This window comes from Leucopleurus acutus (assembly GCF_964270905.1).
Source record: "Leucopleurus acutus genome assembly, chromosome: 3".
NCBI lineage: Eukaryota > Metazoa > Chordata > Mammalia > Artiodactyla > Delphinidae > Leucopleurus > Leucopleurus acutus.
In genome coordinates, this window is record NC_139145.1 from 99848826 (window position 1) to 99871162 (window position 22337).

Consider the following 22337-nt stretch of genomic DNA (forward strand, 5'->3'; position numbering starts at 1 on the left):
TTAGAGCTGCACTGAGCGTGGCCTGAGCATGTGAAACAACTTAACCAGTCTACCTTCCCCTGGGCACGGCAATACTAGGAACACCCAAGAAAACCTCCTCGAATGCAGACTTAGTTCTCCTTTTCTGTACACTGCTACAATAGCTACTTCCTATTGATAATAAGGGTCAACCACCCCAGGTAACCCAGTAACCCCTTTTTTCCTGAATGAAAATCTTAAAGAGGCCAGGCCAACCTTGAATTCATCAGCACCGTTATATCGTCTGGTGGAAGCTTTCTTTACTTAGGTAAAAAAGCCTCCTAAGCAGCAGAACTCAGAGTCACAGGGACCATCATATTGATTCCCATAGATATTCCCCAGGTGTTTCATGATATAAATTTTTAAAGTCTGGAAATTCATTGTGTATAAACTTTCTCAAAGATGTGCTTTTATAATTGCCACAATGGGTCAAGCTAGTGTGCATGTTGAAATCATCTGAGGATTTGTCAGAAAAAAATACTAATACCTGGACCCCACCCCCAAAGTTCCTGGGTGCCTAGCCAAAGACCTCAAGGTGGAGGACCGCTAGGCTATATAAAATGAGGGAAAGAAGGGTTTGGTATGGGGAAATTTGACATCACATGCATGGTAACTGTTCTAGTTCAAGCAAGCCAGGAACGTTAGAAGAAGGGTTTCTGTAAAAATGGTGGCTTATTGGAGTAGAAGATGTGGGTGCTCTGGTCATTATAATCCTTCTGAATGCTTCCTTTCACATTCTCATGGTCCCTCTCTTCCACAGTCTTGTTCTGACTTTCCTACAAGTGACCTGATAAGGCTGCAAATTTCACTTATGTTATAATTTTCAGTTTCAAATATTGCATCTGCTTTTTCGCTTCAGCAGTCCCAAAACTTAATTGAGCATTGTTATAGAAACCTCCCTAAACCTCTAACTGTGCCTAGAACTCTGAATTTAAAAATTTGAGCTTCTTTCTTTTACATTCCCACCAAAAGTATACAGGGATTCCCTCGTCTCTCTGTCCTCACCAGCATTTGTTTTTTATTTTTTTCATAGTAGCCATTCTAACAGGCACGGTTTTGGTTTTCAGTTCCCTGATGATTCGTGATGTTGAACACCTTTTCATGTTCCTATTGGCCATTCATATTTCTTCTTTGGAGAAATGTCTATTCAAATCCTTTGCCCATTTTTTAATCAGTTTGCCTTTTTGCTATTGAATTGTATGAGTTCCTTATATTTTACGTATTAACCCCTTACCAGGTACATGGTTTACAAATATTTTCTCTCATTCCATAGGTTGTCTTTTCATTTTGTTGATTGTTTCCTTTGCTAGGCAGAATCTTTTTAATTTGATGTAGTCCCACTTGTCTATTCCTGCTTTTACTGCCTGTGCTTTTGGTGTCATATCCAAAAATTTATTAGCAAGACCACTGTCAAGAAGCATTTTTCCTGTGTTTTCTTCTTGAAGATTTACAACTTCAGGTCTTGCATTTAAATCCTTAATCCATTTTGAGTTGATTTTTGTATATGATGTAAAATAGAGTTTAATTTCATTCTTCTGTATGTGGATATACATATTTACCAATACCATTTATTAAAGGTGCTGTCCTTTATATTCTTTTTTTTTTTGGCGGTATTTGGGCCTCTCACTGTTGTGGCCTCTCCCGTTGCAGAGCACAGGCTCCGGACGCACAGGCTCAGTGGCCATGACTCACGAGCCCAGCTGCTCCGCAGCATGTGGGATCTTCCCAGACCGGGGCACGAACCTGTGTCCCTTGCATCGGCAGGCGGACCCTCAACCACTGCGCCACCAGGGAAGCCCTTCCTACTTTATATTCTTGATGCCCTTATAGAAGATTAGTTGACTGTATATCTGTGGGTTTATTTCTGGGCTTTTTATTCTGTTCCATTGATCTATCTGTCTCTTTTTATACCAGTATCATACTGCTTCAATCACTATAGCTTTGTGGTATAGTTTGAAATCAGAACGTGTGATGCCTCCAGCTCTGTTTTTCTTAAGATTGCTTTGGCTATTCAGGGTCTTTTATGGTTCTATGTGATTCGACAATCCCACTCCTAGGTACTTATACAAAGGAATTTAAATCAGGATCTCAAAGAGATACCTGCACTCCCACGTTTATTGCAGTATTATTCACAATATCCAAGATATGAAAACAACCTATATGTCCATTGGCGGATGAATGGATAAAGAATATTTGGTATATACATACAATGGAATATTATTCAACCTTAAGAGAGAAGGAAAATCTGCCATTTGCAACAACATGAATGGACCTGGAGACCATTATGCCAAGTGAAATAAGCCAGTCACAGAAAGACAAATGCTGTATGATTTCACTTACATATAGAATCTAAAATAGTAAAACTCATAGAAGCAGGGAGTAGCATGGTGGTTTCCAGGGGCTGTGAGGAGAGGAGAAAATGGGAAGGTAATGGTCAAAGTGTACAAAATTTCAGTTACGCAGGATGAATAAGTTCTGAGATCCACTATATAGCATAGTGCCTATAGCTAAAAATACTGTATTGCATACTTAAAATTTTCTAAGAGAGTAGATCTCATGTTAAGTATTCTCACCACATGCGCGTGCGTGCGCGCACACACACACACACAAATGATAATAATATAAAGGGCGTGGGAAGAAACTTTGGAAGGGGTTGGATGCATTTGTGGCCTTGATGGTGGTGATGGTTTCACAGGTGTATACTTATTCCCAAACTCATGGAGTTGTATAAGTTACGTACGTACAGCTTTTTACATATCAATCATACCTCAGTAAAGTGGTTAAAAAAATAGCAGCACCCATCTAAATGTGGGACATGGCAGTTTAGCGAGGGGAAGAGTATTTGAATTTCCTATAATAGTCACTAAATAAATATTAAATCTGAGAAAACATAAAAAATATTTTAAATGACAAAGTCTGTTTTAGAGCTGTGTGAGTGCCTGGTACTTCAGACACATCTTTCCTAATACATCCTTACATTTGAGAACTTAATAAACATTTGAAAAAGAGACTTTATACCCATAAAAATTATATTTCTAGTATCCCTCCATAATCCAATTTTCTTCTTGGAAACATTTCACTGAGCCTGAGGGGAGATGTATCTCTAGATCTGTTTAAGTTCTTGACTTTCTTTTTGCTGGAGTTGGGGGTATCCTTGGAGGTTGACACAGGGGTGGCCTGGAACTTGCTCCTCCTCTCTTTTCTGCTCTCTGCTGCTGACAGTACCAATCTCCCAGGAGCTCAGCTCAAACTTCTGTGTGACTCACCCATCCCTTTCCCATATCCCCTACATCTTGACAGTTGACAATTCAGTTGATTGACTCTCCTCAATGTCTCAAATTCATCTTTTATTTCCATTTCCACTGACCAGATCAGGCCCTTGTGACTTAAACTGGACTGTCGTAAAACCTTTTAAATAATTCCTGTATCCACAGGATTTCTCTACTCTCATCCATCCTACAGAGATAAAAGGCTGAATTTCCTCCTTTCTGAAATCTAATCACTTAGTCCAGAACAGGAAACATGAAAGGTAGGGGATAAATGTTTGTTAAATGAGCCCTGGCCATACTGCTTCTCTCTTCAAGAGCCCGTGATGGTTTCCTGTTGCCCACAGGTTGAAACTCTTCTCAGGCTGGCATGACTGGATATCAGTCTTCCTTTCCACCTTATTTCTCACACAATCCAATGACACACCCTCTTGTGACTACTCACCGTTGGGCTTGTGTTGATTTTCTCCTCCTCCCTTCTTCCAAATCTTTACTTGTCAAAGTCCTACTCCTGTTTTCAGACTTCTCTATTGTCATCTCTGTGAAGCCACCTCTGATTCTTTTCCCACAATAATTGGTCTTCTTTCATGAATGACTTAATAACTCCATTATATCACACACAGTCTGTCTTTAAGGATAGCTCTTGAGTGGACAGGGTTTCATTTTAAGTGCAATTTTGATCAGTTGTTAATGTCAGCCTAAAGCACTGTATTGAGAACGGTTTTTTTTGATAGAAGGTGCCAAAACAGATTAGATGCCATACACGGGCACAGGAGAGGAGAGAGAAAAAAGTGCCCATGGAGTAGCCAACTTTGTTATAGATCCCCATGTGTGTGTCTACTCAGCTAGACACACATGCCCGCAAAGACATTTTCTATCCTCATAGTCTCCATCACATTTTGTGTTCAATTGGATGCTTAAACACCCTATTCCCTGTTGTTAAAAGTTTACAATCTAAACTGGAAAATATGACATTTTGAGATATAATGTGATAATGGACAAGAAATATATAAAGTGCTAATTAAATGGTCCTTGAAGGCTGGATAGGAATACATAGAGAACAAGATGGGGAAGGTGCTGTACATCCAAAAGAAATGAAATCAGTTTCTTGGAGATATATCTGCACTCCCACATTTATTACAGCATTATTCACAATAGCCAAGATATGGAAATAACCTAAATGCCTGTCATAGAGGAATGGATAAAGAAAATGTGATCTATAAATACACACACACACATACACACACATACATATACACAAAATGGAATATTATTCAGGCTTTAAAAAGCCAATAAATGTAAGTCCAGTGAAGTCATCTCTTAACTAGGTGTTGAATTCTCAAACAGCAAAGTGGAAAATCTGGTATAATTAAAATTACCTTTGGAAATTCCTTAATTTGCTCATGTAGTATACATTTTAAAATGTTAAACCAGATGCTCTGTAAATTATTCGCTCTAAACTTCAAGAAGCACTGAATAGAGCAGTGAAAGCTACAAAAAATAAAGGTATCTGAGCATTCAAACTTTTCTGCCTTTAAGGTACCTGTCAAAACACTAGAAGAGGATGCAAGGTCAGCAGAAAATTTCTACTTTCCTATAGATTTTATTCCATTTTTTAGAAAGTAATAAATCTATATATATATATATATATAAATATATATATATATATATATAAAAATATAGAGCCTCAAGAAAGTCTTAGAACATACTAGGAGCTTAACAAATGTTTGCTGGATTTTAATTTAAATCTTGCTTATTAGTTAAACCCAAATGCAAACTGTTCTTTGAAAAGGCATTCAGAAGACATCGGTTGGCTTCCTCTTTCCAAGTGGGAATCATCTGTGTGGTCCAGTGAAGAGCTATCACTCTCTTACCATTTATGCTAGTTTCAAGACACCTTACCATAGTGTTGGAAATGTGTTTTGAAGAAAGATAATGTTTTTGCCCACGAAACTTGAAAATTAGTAACATCCTGTGCTGACTAGGATATGGGAAACAGACACTTGCGCACTTTCAGTAGGAGTGTGAACTACTTAAACCTTTTTGGAAAAATTCATCCTGTAAGAGAAATAAAAGCACAAGCTCTTTTGCAGTGGCAAATACTGAAGCCAACTCATATGTTCATCATTAGGAAGATAATTGAAGAAATTATGGAAGTCCCAACACTGTGGAAAATCATGTACCTCAAAAAAAAAATAGATCTATGTGTATTGATTAGAAAAGTGCCCATGATATTTTTCTTAAGTTAAATAAATTGTGAAATAATAAGCGAAATGTAATACTTTGCTCAAACAAAAACTGGAAACCCCACCACAGGAAAATTAACCTGTATGTATGTGTATTTGTATAAGACGTTCAAAATGTAGAAGGATATACCCTAAATGGTCAAAATTGGTAATCCCAAGGAGGTGGGGCAGTTGGATGTCTGAGGAAAGTGAAAGAAAATCATTTTACCTTTTACTCCTCTGTTGTTTGAAGGCCTGACCCAAATTCTTGGTTAACGGAATTAAAAGAAAAGAAAGAAAAAAAGGAATTAAAAGAAAAAGACAACCAGGAGATGTAATGTGGAAATGAAGTGGATGGGATCTGGCAACTGTTTGGATGTGGGAAGAGGGAAATGCTTGTAGATTTCTAGCCTGAGTGGCTGGGGGAATGGTGCTATCATTCATAGAAACAGGGATATCATGAAAAAAAAGTGAATTCTTTTTTATTGCTACCAGAGGAGAAATGATAAGTTTAGGTTATCAGTCAGAGTTGTGCTGCTTCTTATTTTAAATCATAATTGCTCCCATAGGAAATCTCCTCATCTTGGTCTTGAAACATTAAAAAAAACCTGCTTTCTAGCTGTATTTCATGTAAACTATAGAATTAAAGAGCTGGAATGGTATCTACTATTTTACCTTATCCATGCATATTATTCCAAAACAAAAGTATATTTCTTTTTGAATTGGAAAAAAACTATAAGGATTTAAAATCACCTCAAACATGTGAAGAAAAGTAAGTTTTCCTGCTGTATTCAACGTGGCAGAAAGTATAATATGACCTGTAAAATTTTCACTCTATGTTTCTCTTATGTTGTTTTAATAATAGTTATTCCTCTTGCTAGTGCATTTATAACTCAATGCCTAGTATATTGTCGCTAAAGATATTCTATAGAGGTAGGCTTGCAAAGATTTTTAGTTCTAGAAATAGCTTGTGCATCTTTAGTCCATAGAAAGCAGCATTAGGAATTTAGCCCTACTGAGAATTTATTTCTTGCAAGTACTGTCAAAATGCTGGTTGAACTTATTTCTGTATAATTGCATCATATTTTATGTTGGGACTAAAATAGACATGTGTAATCCATCAGTATGAGCCCCTTTGCATGAATAAATGAATCAGCAAAGTCACCTGAATAAATCATTTTACTTTTCAACTCAGTTACCCATACCTTTATTCTCCATTCATCACTGATTGTGTTTTTACTTCAGACACTATTTCTTTGTTAGTCTTTCTTCGTTGAATTATGTGGGACTTTCCATGGGAAATGTTTTTCGTATTTTATGTGTTATTCTAATCTGAGTTAAAACATGAATTCCTGTAACTACTGTGTCTTTATTTTGAGTCTAAATAATTTCATGAATTTCAAAACCTTCAGAGAACTGTGTGATTATGATGCTGTGTGAATTCATAAGATGATTTATCATATTGACTAATTCTTGGAGTTTGCATTTAGCTACACGTGGTCCCCCATTGGAGGAAATAAAATAGAGATAATAAATTTAATATTTTGTATATTTTTCTTGGTTTTCAGAAAATAAATACTGCTGGAACCAGTAATACAGATGTCCCCTTGGCTGTTCCCGGAATGTACCAATTGGACATTACATTAAGAAGGGGTCAGAGTTTAGCTGCCCGAGATCGAGGAGGTAAGAACATAAGAAAAATGTCACCTGGAAGCTTATTCTCTGTGTTTTTGACAAACTTTGTTTTCCTTGTGGTTTCTTAAGTTAAAAAAAAGTCAACTATAATATCAGTTTTAGAAGTTTCGGTTCAGTGATGTGGCTCGAAATATCGTCTGACTCCTGTGACCGTAGAGGAAGAGGTTATGACGCAAGTTTGAAAACTCTGAATTGTCCCAACCCAGACAGCAAGGTCCCTACCAAACTGCTGACAAACTAGACTCTACATTATATATAATTAGTGACATAATCAGTTAAGTAGATGAAGCACATTTTTGAAGCCATATCAGAACTCATCTTTTCGCAGACCTGAAATACTTTTTGCTGCATAGATTTGCTCCATTGAATCCCCTGAAACTGCAGAATCTTGGACTAACATCTCACCAAAACTTTGGAGATTCCCAGCGAGTGATTTTCTGAGGCTTGGTTGGACCTGGCAGTAATCTCATGGTGGATTAAACAGGTCTCTGTAGTCCATGATGAAGGAAAAGACAAGGCAAATACTCTTTAGTTCCTGGATTCCATATCACAAGGCAATCTCCTGATGAACTTACCTGGGGTACGTTAATTATTCCTTGAACGCTGGTTAGGGGCAGGACAAAAGATAGACCCTAACCAGACCGTATAGCATCTTTTGCACGTTTTGAAATAACACTGCTTCGGGATGTGGAGATCTGAGGGCCTACATTCCTAAAGGAAGCTGAATTTGGGTGTAATTCCTCCCACTAAGAAGGAGGAGAGCCCCTGAGCTTCTAACTCATTGTCAGACGACCTGCAGAGTCCTCCTGGAATCACAGGAGCTTGTTTTTCTCCTCCCACTTCTTTTGACATCCATACTTAGGCAGGGAAGGGAACCAAATAAGACCATAATTTGTAATTTTTATCTCCTGTCTCTACAAAAATAAACTAGAGAAAATGAGTAACATAACAGTGGATTTTGTAAGATTAGAGATGACACAAATAATAGATTTAATGTTTAAGTACAAACTAGTAAATATCAGAATATTCTTAATGAGTGAAGGTATGATTAGAAATGTTAGAATTTAAACACAGGGGGAATTTTCAAAATTCACCATCGGTTTTAGTAGCTGAGGACAAATGTTTATGGAATTGAACTGCTGGTCTCAAAAGAAGTTACAGGGGCTTCCCTGGTGGCGCAGTGGTTGCGAGTCCGCCTGCCGATGCAGGGGACACGGGTTCGTGCCCCGGTCCGGGAGGATCCCACGTGCCGCGGAGCGGCTGGGCCCGTGAGCCATGGCCACTGAGCCTGCGCGTCCGGAGCCTGTGCTCCGCAACGGGAGAGCCCACAGCGGTGAGAGGCCCCCGTACCGCAGGAAAAAAAAAAAAAAAAAAAAAGTTGTTACAATTAGCTTGGAGGACAAAAATAATACTATTACCATAGTATTATTTCACTGTATTTATAAAACATTTTTTAGTCTTCAGAGCAATCTTAATTACATTACATTACAACATTTGATCTAAAACAGAATTGAACCAGGCATCAGGAGATCAAAATTTTAGTCCTAGATATGTCCTTCCAACAATATTAAATACATATGCACACAATTATTTATTGCAGAATTTTTTGTCATTATAAAATGCCCATAAATAGAAGAGGTGGTTAAATAAGCCATGATGGTTAAATAACCCACATGATGAAATAATATGCAACTGTAAAGTAAATAAGGAAAATCTTTAGGAATTGATATGGAAAGTGTTACAGGACATATTATTAAGTGAAAAAGCAAAGTGCAAAGGGTATCAACATTATGAAATGTTTTAGGTAAGAAAGAAGGGAGTATAAGGGATTATTCATTATCTGTTCATTTCTACAAAAAGGAATATCAGAAGTAAAATCCAGAAATGAATGAGATCGATAACATAACACAATATCGGTAAGAACAGGTGTCCAGAATGTGGGATAGGAATGGGGTAAAAAGGGTAAGGAGGAAGTCCTATATGCATTGTTGACAAGAATGTCAACAATATACTTGTCACTATACAAGTAAACTTTCTTGTATAGTTCTAACTCTTTAACCATGGCAATATTACAGAAAGAATTGAATGAGTGAATGGAAGGATGGATATATAGATAGATAGGTAGGTTCCTGCATCCTGTTGATATCTATAACCACACCTCAGGGGAATGGGAATAAAACAACTAATCTAAGTGATTAAGTAAAACCATATTTGGGTTATACACTATAAAACTCAAGACAAAAAGAACGATATATAAATAATGTACTTCAGAGAATGATTTTCAATTCTGAAAGTACTTACTGCATATGCTAGGAATGAGCAACTAAGTAAGTATATTGTAGATAAGAAGAGTCAGATTTCTTACTGCTGGAGAAAGAGGCCAAAGACATGGAATGGGGGAAAGCTAGAATGCACCTTGTGGTGTTAGAAAGGTATCGGTATGAACTGATGGTTTCTAATATATATACAGATAGATAGCAATTAAGATGGATAGAGATGTGTGTGTGATCTCTCTGCTGAGGGGGCCTAGAAGCCATCACAAAGGTGTAATGACAAAGTAGAAATCCACATACTGTTAGCCCAGATCTTGGTTTCTAAATGCAATTCCTCCAGTAAAAGTAAGCAGGGCTCCTGGAGAAATGGTTGACTGCAGATCTGGGGCAGGGACAGGACAAGATAAGCCTGGGACATTTTGCAGCGCCAGAAAATAAGGAAGTACTGAAAAATTGATGTCAGAATGTCAAAATGAAATAGGAGCCAACTTAAAGGAGCTCCTAATGATCAAAACTGGGACGAGTTCAGCAACAAAATAAATAATGGTAATAATGGATTATACCCCATAGAATAATATAAATATCTATGATTTCATACTGGTAAATACATAATTAAATAAATAAATAGGTGTGAGATAAGGTAAAGCTTTTCCTTATGATAGAATTCTAATGAACAAATATAGACAGGAAAATAGAAATCACCTTACAACACCATAATAATTATGTCAGGGCTTCCCTGGTGGCGCAGTGGTTGAGAGTCTGCCTGCCGATGCAGGGGACACGGGTTTGTGCCCCGGTCCAGGAGGATCCCACATGCCGCGGAACGGCTGGGCCCGTGAGCCGTGGCCGCTGAGCCTACGCGTCCGGAGCCTGTGCTCTGCAATGGGAGAGGCCACAACACGTGAGAGGCCCGCATACCGCAACAACAAAAAAATTATTCCAGGCAAAAATCATCAATTGAGGCTAAAACTATATGTGCAAAATTATGATGTGAAACAGGATATTTGCATCATTTCAGAGTATTTCCCCACAAGATACATATAAATTACAAAGGGGAAAAAAAGTAACTTTACAGTAGAGAAACTTGGAAGACATCCTTTTAACCAAGTGCAAAGTTAACATCAGCAGTAATGAAACAGACAGGTGTGATGACCCTGCTGATATGATGCGCTGAGAAAGGGACATCCTGTGTGGCATTCTTGTCAACCATGCATAAAGTCAATGTCATCATGAGAAAACATCAGGCAAACTCTGGCAACATATGATGCCAGTTACCTGAGCTAAGTAGCATCTGCCCTCTAGGCAGTGCATGCACAGTCTTGTTCCATCATTCCGTGTCTCCACAGTTGTGAGTCTGGATGGCATTGTGTATGCACCACTGTCTTTCTTGTAGTAGCAATTTATTCTCTCCAGATGCCTCTGCCCAAAATAGGAGTTTTTTAAACATAAAATGAGAGGGCCGTGTTCTTAAGAAATATGGGAGAGAAAATATTACTTTGTAGAAGTGAAGAATATCCCAAAGTGTTTAAAATGCAAACTGTAATCCAGCTTCCCTATCTGACTCACATGCCTGCATTTATGAAGTTTTTAGTTGGTAGATATGAGAGGAGATATATAAACAGAGGAAACAACCTGAGTCAAGTTTGGGATTGATTAAAATTTATCATAACCTGAGTTAAGTTGGGGATTGATTAAAATTTATCATAGACCCACCTGTAAATAACAGTTGGTGTTAAGCGTATGATTGGATAGATAGCATTGGGTCCCTTCAGATTTGTGAATTTTATATATCTACAGATATAGATGTAGATATATAGATATATAATTTTGAGGGCCTGAATGGGGATTATGGTTGTGGAACTGGAGAAGGAAACGAAAATGGGAGGGATGGTTTGGAGAATGTCCAGTAGCATCTGAGATCAACTGGGTGAGGGGGGTTCAAAAACCTATTGAGATTTTAAGGCTGCTGATGACTAGGAGCCGTGTGGACTTTGGAAAAAGGTGCATGTAAGCAAAAATATTTGTGTAACTATTAGAATTAGCAGAAATTACACTCTCTTGTCATTTATTACATTGATACCCTCACCTACTGCCTAGCAAAACCAAAATGCCTATGGCTTCCATGTCCTATCTCACCCTTGCACAAAATAATGGAAGGGAAAACTCATTTCCCCATCCCCACCATCGCCAGAAGGTTGTTTGAACTTTGCATCTTCAGAATCTTTATATGTAATAGGCACTGAGGTGGGCTCAACAGGCAAAACTGGCCGTCATTCTTCCACTTTTATAACCTGTTTTACAGAACAACCAGGTAGCTTTTTGGAATGCTACTGCCTTTTTCAAAGTTTTATTATACCTGCTTTAAGCAGCCTGATGGACTAGAAAGTACATGACCTTCTAGGGAATCTGACCACATAATTTCAAAGCCAATCTCAACATTTTATTAGCTGTGTGACTTTGAGTGAACTGTGCAGTCTCTCTGCTGCAATTGTAGGGTTCCAGATTTAGCAAATAAAAAATGCACAATGCCTAGTTAAATTTGAATTTCAGATAACCCATTATCTTTTAATATAAATATATCTCATGAATCTAATCCACAGTATAATGAATATAGATAATAATATTATACTATAATTATGTAATGTGGTAAATATCACTACATTGGCAAACATATTACAGTATATAAGTACATCAAAGTAACATGCTGTACACCTTAAACTTACACAATGTTACATGTCAAATTTATTCAATAAAAGCTAAATAATATAGATACATACGTATCTCTCATGTGCTATTTGGAGTACTCCTATACTAAAAAATTATTTGTTGTTTATCTGAAGTTCCAATTTAACTGAGTTCCTTGTTTTATCTGGCAGCCCTTTGACAACTGTCATATGTAGTTCTCTTTTAAACTGCTATTTTTATTTTAATTGGGTTGGGCTTTTCAGGACTATATTATCATCTGTCACGTTTTGAAAGTCATGTCTTGACAAGATTATTTGTATTGTTAGAAAAAAAGAGCAATCCGTGTAGATATGTCTGGTGATAGCAATTCCCTACAACTTAATTCCTTGAAATTTGTATCGTGGAGGATGTATTAATTTCCTAGGGTTGCCTTAACATATGACCACAAACCTGGAGGCTTAAAACAACAGAAATTTATTAGCTCAGTTCTGGAGTCCAAGAGTCAGAAAAGTCAAGTTGTGGTAGGCAACACTCCTTCCAAAATCTCTTGGGAGGAATTCTTCCTCACCTCTTCTGGCTTCTGGTGACTCCAGGCATTCCTTGGCTTGCGGCAGCATCACTCCAATCTTTGCTTCCATCTTCCCCCTCTGTGTCTCCAAGCCTCAAATCTCCTTCTTCTTTCTCTCATAAGGACAGTAGTCATTGGTTTTAGGGCCTGCCTTAAATCCAGTATGTTCTCATCTCAAGATTCTTAAATTAATTTTATCTGCAAAAAGACTATTTCTAAATAAGGTTACATTCACAGGTACCAGGGGTTAGGACTTGTAATGTATATATACATTATATATAATGTATATATATGTACATTATATATAATGTATATCTACTATACATCATATATACTTATATGCTTCTACAGAACATATACGTTCTGTTGTGTTTTTCCTGTCCTATTTTCATAGATGAAAAAAAAAACCACTCATTGACACCCAAAGATTTCCTTGCTTCATGTTAATATAACTAGAGCCATACAATTACTAAATCTTAAGAATGAACTTCTATCTTGAGATTTTGTAAATGACTCCAAGACCACACATTTTTCCTAGGAAGCTTTTTATACTAGTCTTAACGCTTCCTTTATTTTGAGGCAGAAGCAAAGGGTCTGGTGGCCCTTCTCCAAAGAGGCGCCATCCTTTACCAAATGTAACCGAAGTCCTTAAGACACAGAGCAAGTACTATGCAAAGTTTCTGAAGAAACTCTGAAGGTGATGTTTCCACATATGAAATGCAGTCATACCACACATACCAAAGTTAGGTTCACTTTTAAACATGCTATCTCTTCTGCTATTATGGTTACAAATTTGCTTTGCTTAATGATATTTAGGTTGGAAGAGGGACCAATTTTTATTTAACTTTTACAAAAAAAATACATTGCCATGAAAAGTAAAAAGGCCCAGGAAAGGCACTGTGTATAATACCTGACACTGTTCTCAGGAGTTGATAGACAACGCCAATCAATATGTGTCATATTTTCTTCAGAATCTGCATCGACTTTGACAATGGTGGGTTTTTTTTTAAATATGATTTGATTATTTATAGATGAATTTGATTTAAAATAAGTATAATTTAATTCAGCCTCTGTTAATAAAGGATGATTTTAAGCTTAACTCATTTTAAAAGTGCATCTCTGGGCTTCCCTGGTGGCGCAGTGGTTGAGAGTCCGCCTGCTGATGCAGGGGACACGGGTTCGTGCCCCGGTCCGGGAAGATCCCACATGCCGTGGAGCGGCTGGGCCCGTGAGCCATGGCCGCTGAGCCTGCGGGTCCGGAGCCTGTGCTCCGCAGCGGGAGAGGCCACAACAGTGAGAGGCCCGAGTACCGAAAAAAAAAAAAGTGCATCTCTGAGTTCCATTTATTAGAGACACCGTCCTTAAATTCACTTGAGGTTAGTTAGCTTGCTTTCATAGTTTTCCATATTTAGATTTCTTAAAGGATATGCTCCTTCTTGGTGTAAGGATAAAGGAAATTTTATGTGTTCATGGGTTTCAGTGCATTGTGCCTATAGGGAGAAATAGTCTCAGGAATTTAGTTACACATTCTCTGAAATTAGATCATATAAAGTATACAAAATTACCCTTTCCATAAATTTTGACAGGTCAGTTGGCACAGTTGTACCAAAAATGTAAACCCATTCCTAATTGGTAAACTGTTTAATATAGTCAAACCTTTATAAGGTTATGTATGGCCCATTAATTAATATTATTTTAAGAGAGAGCCTTCATTCTAATTAGCACTAAATTAGTCTTCTAAATTTGGGGTTAGAGAGAAAGTGAAAAGGTCTATGGGGCTTTATTAGTGCTTATCATAAAATAAACCATTAAAAATAATAGCAACAATATTCTAAAGCAAATAACAACAATTAGATATGTCTCTTTGCTTTTACAAGGTGCTATTTCTTTTTCTGCTGATTTTGGGTTAGCAGTCTCCTTTCACAAAGTCGTCTGTCTTTAGACCAGAATAGTCCTGGAAATCCTGACTTTCAAGTCCACTGGCTCAGTTGGTCAGGTATTTACTCTCGGTGGCAATCTCAGCTTACATTTGGAAACCTCAGCCATGGGTTTATTCTTAGCAGCCTCAACAATCTTCTCCACCAACTTCTGAGACTTACTTTCTAATTATTTATTTATTTATTTATTTTGCGGTACGCGGGCCTCTCACTGTTGTGGCCTCTCCCGCTGCGGAGCACAGGCTCCGGACGCGCAGGCTCATAGGCCGTGGCTCACGGGCCCAGCCACTCCGTGGCATGTGGGATCCTCCCGGACCGGGGCACGAACCCGTGTCCCCTGCATTGGCAGGCGGTCTCTCAACCACTGCGCCACCAGGGAAGACCCTTACTTTCTAATTTTAACGAAAGACACAATGTCTGAATTTTAGCTTACAGTGGGAACCTTTAGGCAAGCAGGAGGCGAAAAAAAGAGGCCACGCATTGGTGGTAGATGGAATGCTTCTGGTTAATTTATTACAGAAACTAATCATACCAGAATGAAAGAGTAGAATCTCCTGTTGGAAGTGATCACATAAGCATCAGGCAATAGGGTCATCAGGTGATGATTACCCTGAGGGGAAAAATATGTTAGGGACAGTGAAGACATTGGCAAATCTTCAAAACCTTGCAATCAATAAATACTACAGAGCATGCACCAAAAGCATCTCCAATTGATAAAAAGTGTTTTAAAACTACAAATAAAATGTTCCCAGAAGTAAATTTATTGACAGCCATTGCGTCATCCCTTGTGCATAAGTATGAACATGCTTCCACTCCTAGACCCCAATGGGACCTGTAATTGCATATCAAAAAGTAGTACTTTATTGATATAAAACTGACCTTGGGTAGACTGAGCTTTTCTTTTTGTTTTGAAAACTTTTCCCTATCCCCAAAAAGAATATTCCATGCCCATTTTGACCCCCTAGGTTCAAGTAAACATCAGACCCACAAGACTATCCACAAGACTACCCAAGGCCACACTTGACACCTCTTCAGGAGGATATAGGGCGGGAACCACAGTTCAGCAGCAAGACAGCCTCAGCTACCCCTTGCTGCAGCCCATGCAGCAGCCCCTGCAGCCATCCGGGAGATATCTTCCTTAGCTACCAGGTAACACAGCGCAGATGGAAAAAGACAAGATCGCATTGAGCAGGTGTGGGAGCCTCTATGGTATAAAAGCCTCCTTTCTCACAGGAGCTAGTATCTCTTGTAACTACTTCATAGTTTCCAGGGACATGCCCAGTTACAAGCATCATTACAGTCAGGAAGCCCGAAGATATGGCTTCCCAACAGGTGTTTCTACTTCTCCCAGTCTGGATGAAATTTACCAACCAGGGCATCATTTTTACCTTGTGTTGCTTAACAACATAGTTAACATATTATCTATTGAGGGTTATAAGGGAAATACAGAGTTAACCAAAGGTCGTGTTCTCATGAAGAAGTAGGAAATGGTTTCCTCATACTGGGGCAAGTATTGAGAACATTAAGAAAATACAGGGCATTCCAGTTGTGCCTAATTGTATCAGTCGGCCCCTCCTTGCTAAAGTGCCACAGGAAGGGTTTCAAGGTGAGGTGATTTCAAGCCTTTGGTGCTACCTAGCAGCTGTTGAAGAAGCATCAGAGTTGGTTTGGATGTAGAATACCCTGTCAGATGTGTTAGTCCAAATTGAGGGGCTGACCTTGGAGAAGAGCAAAATCAAAGAGAATTTTCAGACAAACACACAAATGCTCAAGGATGAGAAATAGCTACAACCTTGTCTGTGTTATTAGTCAAAGTAACAACACTTTACAGCAACCATAACAAAGGAAAAACAACAAACAGTTTAGTGATTTTAGGTTGTGTAGACATAACAGACCCTTATTATTCTTTCTATTTGCTTATTTTTTTGTAAATAAATGACCATGGTCATAAAATACACAACATCACAGAAAAAGCAGACTCTTCTGAAAGTATGTATTCAGTTTGGGCAAGACAAAACCTTTCTTCTATGCAGAAAGCAATAAATTTGTTATTACCTTGTATTGAGAACAGTCTCGGTACTCAATGACCATTTTTCTTTCTAAGCTACCAGTTCTCTGTTATACATAAACTTCTTTGAAAAAATGATTTTATTTATAATTTTTTCATCTTAAACTTATTGGGGTATAATTTACATAGAGGAAAACCTACAGTTTGATGAGTTTGACAGAAAAATACAGTCATAACCACCATCAAAATCAAAATATAGAACATTTCTCATTGCCTTACAAAGTTCCCTCATGATCCTTTATGGCTAATTCTCTCCTAACACTCCTAGCCCCTGGCAACAACTGATTTGATATCTGTAAAAATCATTTTAAATTACCTCAATATGTATATATTTTAAATATGGGCAGATGTATATGAAATAATGATAGATAATAAATTTTAGAGATTGAATATAATTAATTTTATAAAGCATGATACTTTTTTACAGCAGTAATTTTATCCTCGTAATTTGATGCTATTTATATTGCAAATATATTTACATATTGAAAGGATACATAAATAAAATCTACTCAGTGAGCCCCAATGTAAACTATGGATTTTGAGTGATGATGATGTGTCAGTGTAGGCTCATCGGTGCAAAGTACCGCTCTGGTTGGGGATGATGGCAGATGGGGAGGCTGTGCTCGTGTAGGGGGAGGGGTATGTGGAACTCTCTACTTTCCACTCAGTTTTGCTGTGAGCCTAATACTGCTCTAAAATATAAAGTCTATTGAAAAAAAAAGAACAAGGGCTTCCCTGGTGGCGCAGTGGTTGGGAGCCCGCCTGCCGATGCAGGGGACACGGGTTTGTGCCCTGGTCTGGGAGGATCCCACATGCCTCCGAGCGGCTAGGCCCGTGAGCCATGGCCGCTGAGCCTGCGCGTCCGGAGCCTGTGCTCCGCAACAGGAGAAGCCACAGCAGTGAGAGGCCCGCGTACCGCAAAAAAAAAACAAACAAACGCTGCTCTGTGGTGATCAGGTACCTTTGCTCTGTCTCTATCTTAATTTAGTTTAAGTACACAAAGTAATAGAACTACAGTTGACGTGAAAAACTTATCAGAATCCTAAAATTTTACTCAAGGAATCCGAATGAAATAGCATGCAGCACTGTCTGAAGTTTCAAGCAATCATGTTTTTAAAAATAAAGTTACTACTTATTTTAATTCAGTTTGGTTACATGCATACTTCTAACCACGCAATCTTAAATTTAGTGTAATTAATGGTCTGTTCTGTAAGACGAGTATGCAAATTTCCCAGTTTTCTGTTATAAAATCAATCTGACTGACATGAACTAAATGTTATGTTATATATCTCTTTCTGATTTAGGCAAAGAGAACACGTTTAGTTGTCTTTTTAGCCAAATTTAACAAAACAATTTGTTATTCAAGTATTTTCTGTGACCAGGAATATTGAGTACTTAATTAACTTGAGTCAACTTGAAGAATTTTTTTATAATTACCTAATATTTCTTTACTAAGTAATACTAACTGTCTTTAACTCTTGCTTTAAAGTCTGAAGATAAAAAGTTTTTTTAAGGGTGGGCTATTAGCATTTATTTTGTTCTTCACTTTATTTTAGCAACCAAGACACCCAATAACTAAACCTACCGTTCCCTTTGAGCACTTTTTTCTTCCATTTATGTGAGGACAGGACATTTGCGACTCCTTGTTCTAAATTTGTGTGCATCTATTAATTTCTAAACCAATCAAAATTTGTGCTCTATTAAATTTGAGAGACTGTACAGTTTTGATTTCCCTCTGGAGGCAGGTAAAGGCACATTGTCAGAAAGAAAATTTCTGCATTAACATTGTTTAGGGAATAGCTCTTTTACCCCTGGGAAGAAAGTTAACTTGCTCAATTGTTTGTTTTAAAAGTAGAGCTATTTATTTAGTTCATATTCTGCAAGAAAGTATCCCTTTCTTTTTCAAGTTCTTGTGAAATTAGCAATCAGATTTTTTTGTTATTTTTATAGTAGACTTACTCATTTAACTTGGTGTTCTTATAATGTACACAGTCATCCTTAATTTTTTAGAAATACTCTTTAAAAAATGGGCAGATGGGCTTCCCTGGTGGCACAGTGGTTGAGAGTCCACCTGCCGATGCAGGGGACACGGGTTCGTGCCCCGGTCTGGGAAGATCCCACATGCCGCGGAGCAGCTGGGCCCGTGAGCCATGGCCGCTGAGCCTGCGCGTCCGGAGCCTGTGCTCCGCAATGAGAGAGGCCACAACAGTGAGAGGCCCGCGTACCGCAAAACAAAAACAAAAACAAAAACGGGCAGATGTAGATATAGAGCAGTGATTCTCAAAGTTGAGTCACTAGACCAGCAGCCTCAGAATCACTTTGGAATTTTGGAATCTTTGGGCACCACCCCAGGTCTACTGAATCCTAAACTCTAGGTGTGCGGCCCATCCATCTGTGTTTTAAGAAAATTTCTAGGTGATAGTGATGCATGCTTAAGTTTGAAAAACAGTGATGTAAATGTCCTAAGAATCTAGCCACATGGAACTGCTCAAATACAACTCAGAGACCACAGAATTTCTCGTATCTAACCATTCTCTAGAAACCCGTGAAACCATTTTGGGCTCCCCTTCCTGGAGCCCCTGATGTCCGCTAGATACTTAACTCTCTCTCCAGTCTCACTTCTCACTCACCATCTCACTTCTCTCGGGTCTAATGTTAGATGGCAAGATGCCATAAAACCATAGTACAGGAGCCCTTTCAAATGGCCCTTAGACTGTACAGCAAGGAGCTCTGAACATGAGCTGGAATGGCCACACTTTTGAAAAGCCTAGTAGTTTGTTGGTCATAGCTGCTCTTAAAGAGGAAGGTCAGGGAAACACAAGGAATCTAGAGTGTTCTTGTGTTGTTCCTTGATTTAGAAGCTGACGGCTGCTTGACTTTGATGTTCCAATGAAGCAGGCTCTGTGGGTCCTCCAAGAATTGTGGCTAGAACTGACTGAAACTTACAGTCAGTTGAGTTATGAGAGTGTATCAGACACTTATTACAAACTTTTCTGCAAGTAAAAAGGCCCCTGGTAGGCCCGTTTAAAGATTCACTCCTAAGAACATTTTATTGATAAGTTTTTAATAGCTATGTTTATTTTATTGATGAAAAATTAGTCGATCTAAGAAAGAAATGGAAAATTTTATTCGAGCCAAATTGAGGATTATAACCCAGGAACAGCCTCTCAAAAAGCTTCAAGAACTGTTCTGCCCATTAGAGGTCAAAGCACAGTTATATAAGTTTTTGAAACTTAGGGCTGTACGTTAAGTGACGTATCATTGACAGTCGATACAATCTAATGGATAGTGGATTATGGGTCATCATGGCCCCTCACAAAATCTTTTCAAGGAGTTGTCTTGGTACTAAGAGGATGCTGTTCTTTGTGGTTGAGCACCTATTTCTGCCTATGGGGAGGTCTGGTCAATGTATAATGCAGATGCACAATGCCTAGTAGAGGGGAGAGGAGAGGCCAAAGGGCAGAGAAAATTTTTAATGTTTAAATTTTTCTTGTCTTGCCATAAAGTATCGATTTTATTTCACATTTTTTTCCTAAAAGCAAACAAGTTTCTAGATCAAAGATCAGACGTTATTATTTATAGGATTTGTTCCCCATGCTCCACTCTCTCCCTTTGGGGAGATGCAAATGTCAGCTGCAAACACAAGGTGTCTGTACTGTGGGAGAAAACCCCCAAATTATGCAATTTGGAGTTTCTATAAGAACTGCTGCACAGCAGCCCCTCTTGAGAGAGGAAAAAGAACACATCTTCCTAACATAAACATATCCTCTCTTAGGAACAGAGAAGATTCTTAGATCTTTACAACCATTTAAAATGTAAACTCATAGCTAGCTCTAAGCCTATCATGTGGTCAGGCCACTGACCTATCATGTGGTCAGGCCACTTGCTGTGACCATCACAGCAAGATGACTATTCTCTTGCTCTCTGTGCATCCCCTGCTCAACCAGTCTCTGCTTCCCCTACCCCTACTCACCTGACTGACCTTCTTTCTTAATCATAGAGCTTAATGAGTAACTGCCTACCTGCTTGCCCACCACCCACCCCTCCACCCTCCCCTAGCCCCAGCTAGTGATTGTGCTAATCTTTAGATCAGAAGGGCTCCATTATGATCATTTATCAAAGGGCCAGTGAGGGGTGTGCCCCTCTGCTGGTTTCCCTGGTAACCGATGAGTCAACTTAACATCACACCCCACCCTTTAACTGGTAGCCTCCCTCTCCCTCCTACCCCACTAGCAAAGACTGTACACGGTGTGATGCTGATCCAGGACCTTGCTTCAGGCATGTGAGATGCCCTATGCACTAAACCACTGATGTCTCTTTCGCTCTCAAGGCTGGGCAGCTACAGGGCTCGTAGGCCTTCGGGCTGCAGCCCAACACCTATCAACCGTAGACCGTAGAATATAAAAAGAAAATGGTTCTGGGGAAAAGGAAACACCCTATCTTTATAGCATATAGTTCATCATTTATTATGCCCTAGTTATTTGTTTTACCTTTCTGTTAAGCATGGATGTTGTCCATTATGAATATGTGTAGCTGTTTTACAATTATGGTCTAAAGTGAAATTTTCTTCATTGTTAAAGAATGACCAATTTGTCATTCACAGACATCTTTCAAATGTAGACTAATGGGTTCTTCCAAATTTTGAAAGATTACAGTTTTATAACAAAAGGTACTCAGAGACAATGACTACAAAATTGTATAATTATGCTTTTCTAAATTTTCTAGAGTTTTGAGAATACATTATCTCTTGAAAAGTTATTGAAGAACAATTCCTCATTAAATTTAGAAAAGAGTGAACAAAGCTTTGTTCTTTATTAAAGAAAAATCTGTGAGTGTAAATTATAAGAATAACCAAAATAAATTGCTTTTCCAAAAAGTACGTTCAAGTTTAAAAATTCTCAGACTTCAGTCAATTTACTTTAATATCTTATTAGCAGTCTGTAATAGAAGAAAAGACCTTGTGTTGTAGGTTGGGTACTCCAGAAGCAGAACTTGAGACAGGGGTTTGTGCTTCTCTGTGGAATAATCCCAGAAAGCAGCAGTAAGGGCAAGGATGAGACAGGGAAGGAAGGGGGCCGGTACAGGATTAAGAAGAAGCAGGTTATCTTGGGGACCTCTAGGATGTGGTGTGAAATGTCCCCAGCAGGTTCCAATGAGGAACCAAGAAGGTGGACTATTTATTTAACAATTCCCATTTGCCATTTGCTAAGGCCTGCTCCCAAGGATGTGGCACCTGTGGCCTGGTGCATGGACAGGCCAAACACGCTACTATAACACCATAAGTGCTTGAGGAAGGGGTGGAGGTAGAATGCCTTTGGTGTTTAGGAAAACTGGGAGTGCAGACAGGAGATGGCTGGACAAAAATAGCATCTGCTAGAGCATAGGTTGGGCATCAGAGAGACCAGAAGTAAGTTGCTGAAAAACTAACCTTCATACGTAAAATGGGGATAACAACAGCATCTACCTCCTAGGCTTGTTCTCCTAGGCTTGTGATGTTGAGGATATTTCTCATCCTTTTGTTTCTAAACCTTAAAAGCACAGAGCTTGTATTTTCTCCTAAAATATCATATTCATAGTTCCTTAATCATTTCAGAATTGCACT

The 22337-nt window shown here is 38.6% G+C and overlaps 1 protein-coding gene across 6 annotated transcripts in view; it reads left to right on the forward strand.

Moving 5' to 3' along the window:
- MCTP1 (multiple C2 and transmembrane domain containing 1) overlaps positions 1-22337 on the forward strand; it is a gene marked incomplete at its 5' end in the record, with an annotated part of 535475 nt that overhangs the window by 221320 nt on the left and 291818 nt on the right. For all 6 annotated transcript variants that reach the window (XM_082836435.1, XM_082836436.1, XM_082836437.1 and 3 more), the window contains one exon: positions 7078-7192. In XM_082836435.1, coding sequence (XP_082692561.1) covers positions 7078-7192 — 115 coding nt within the window. The remainder of the gene's footprint in view (positions 1-7077; positions 7193-22337) is intronic.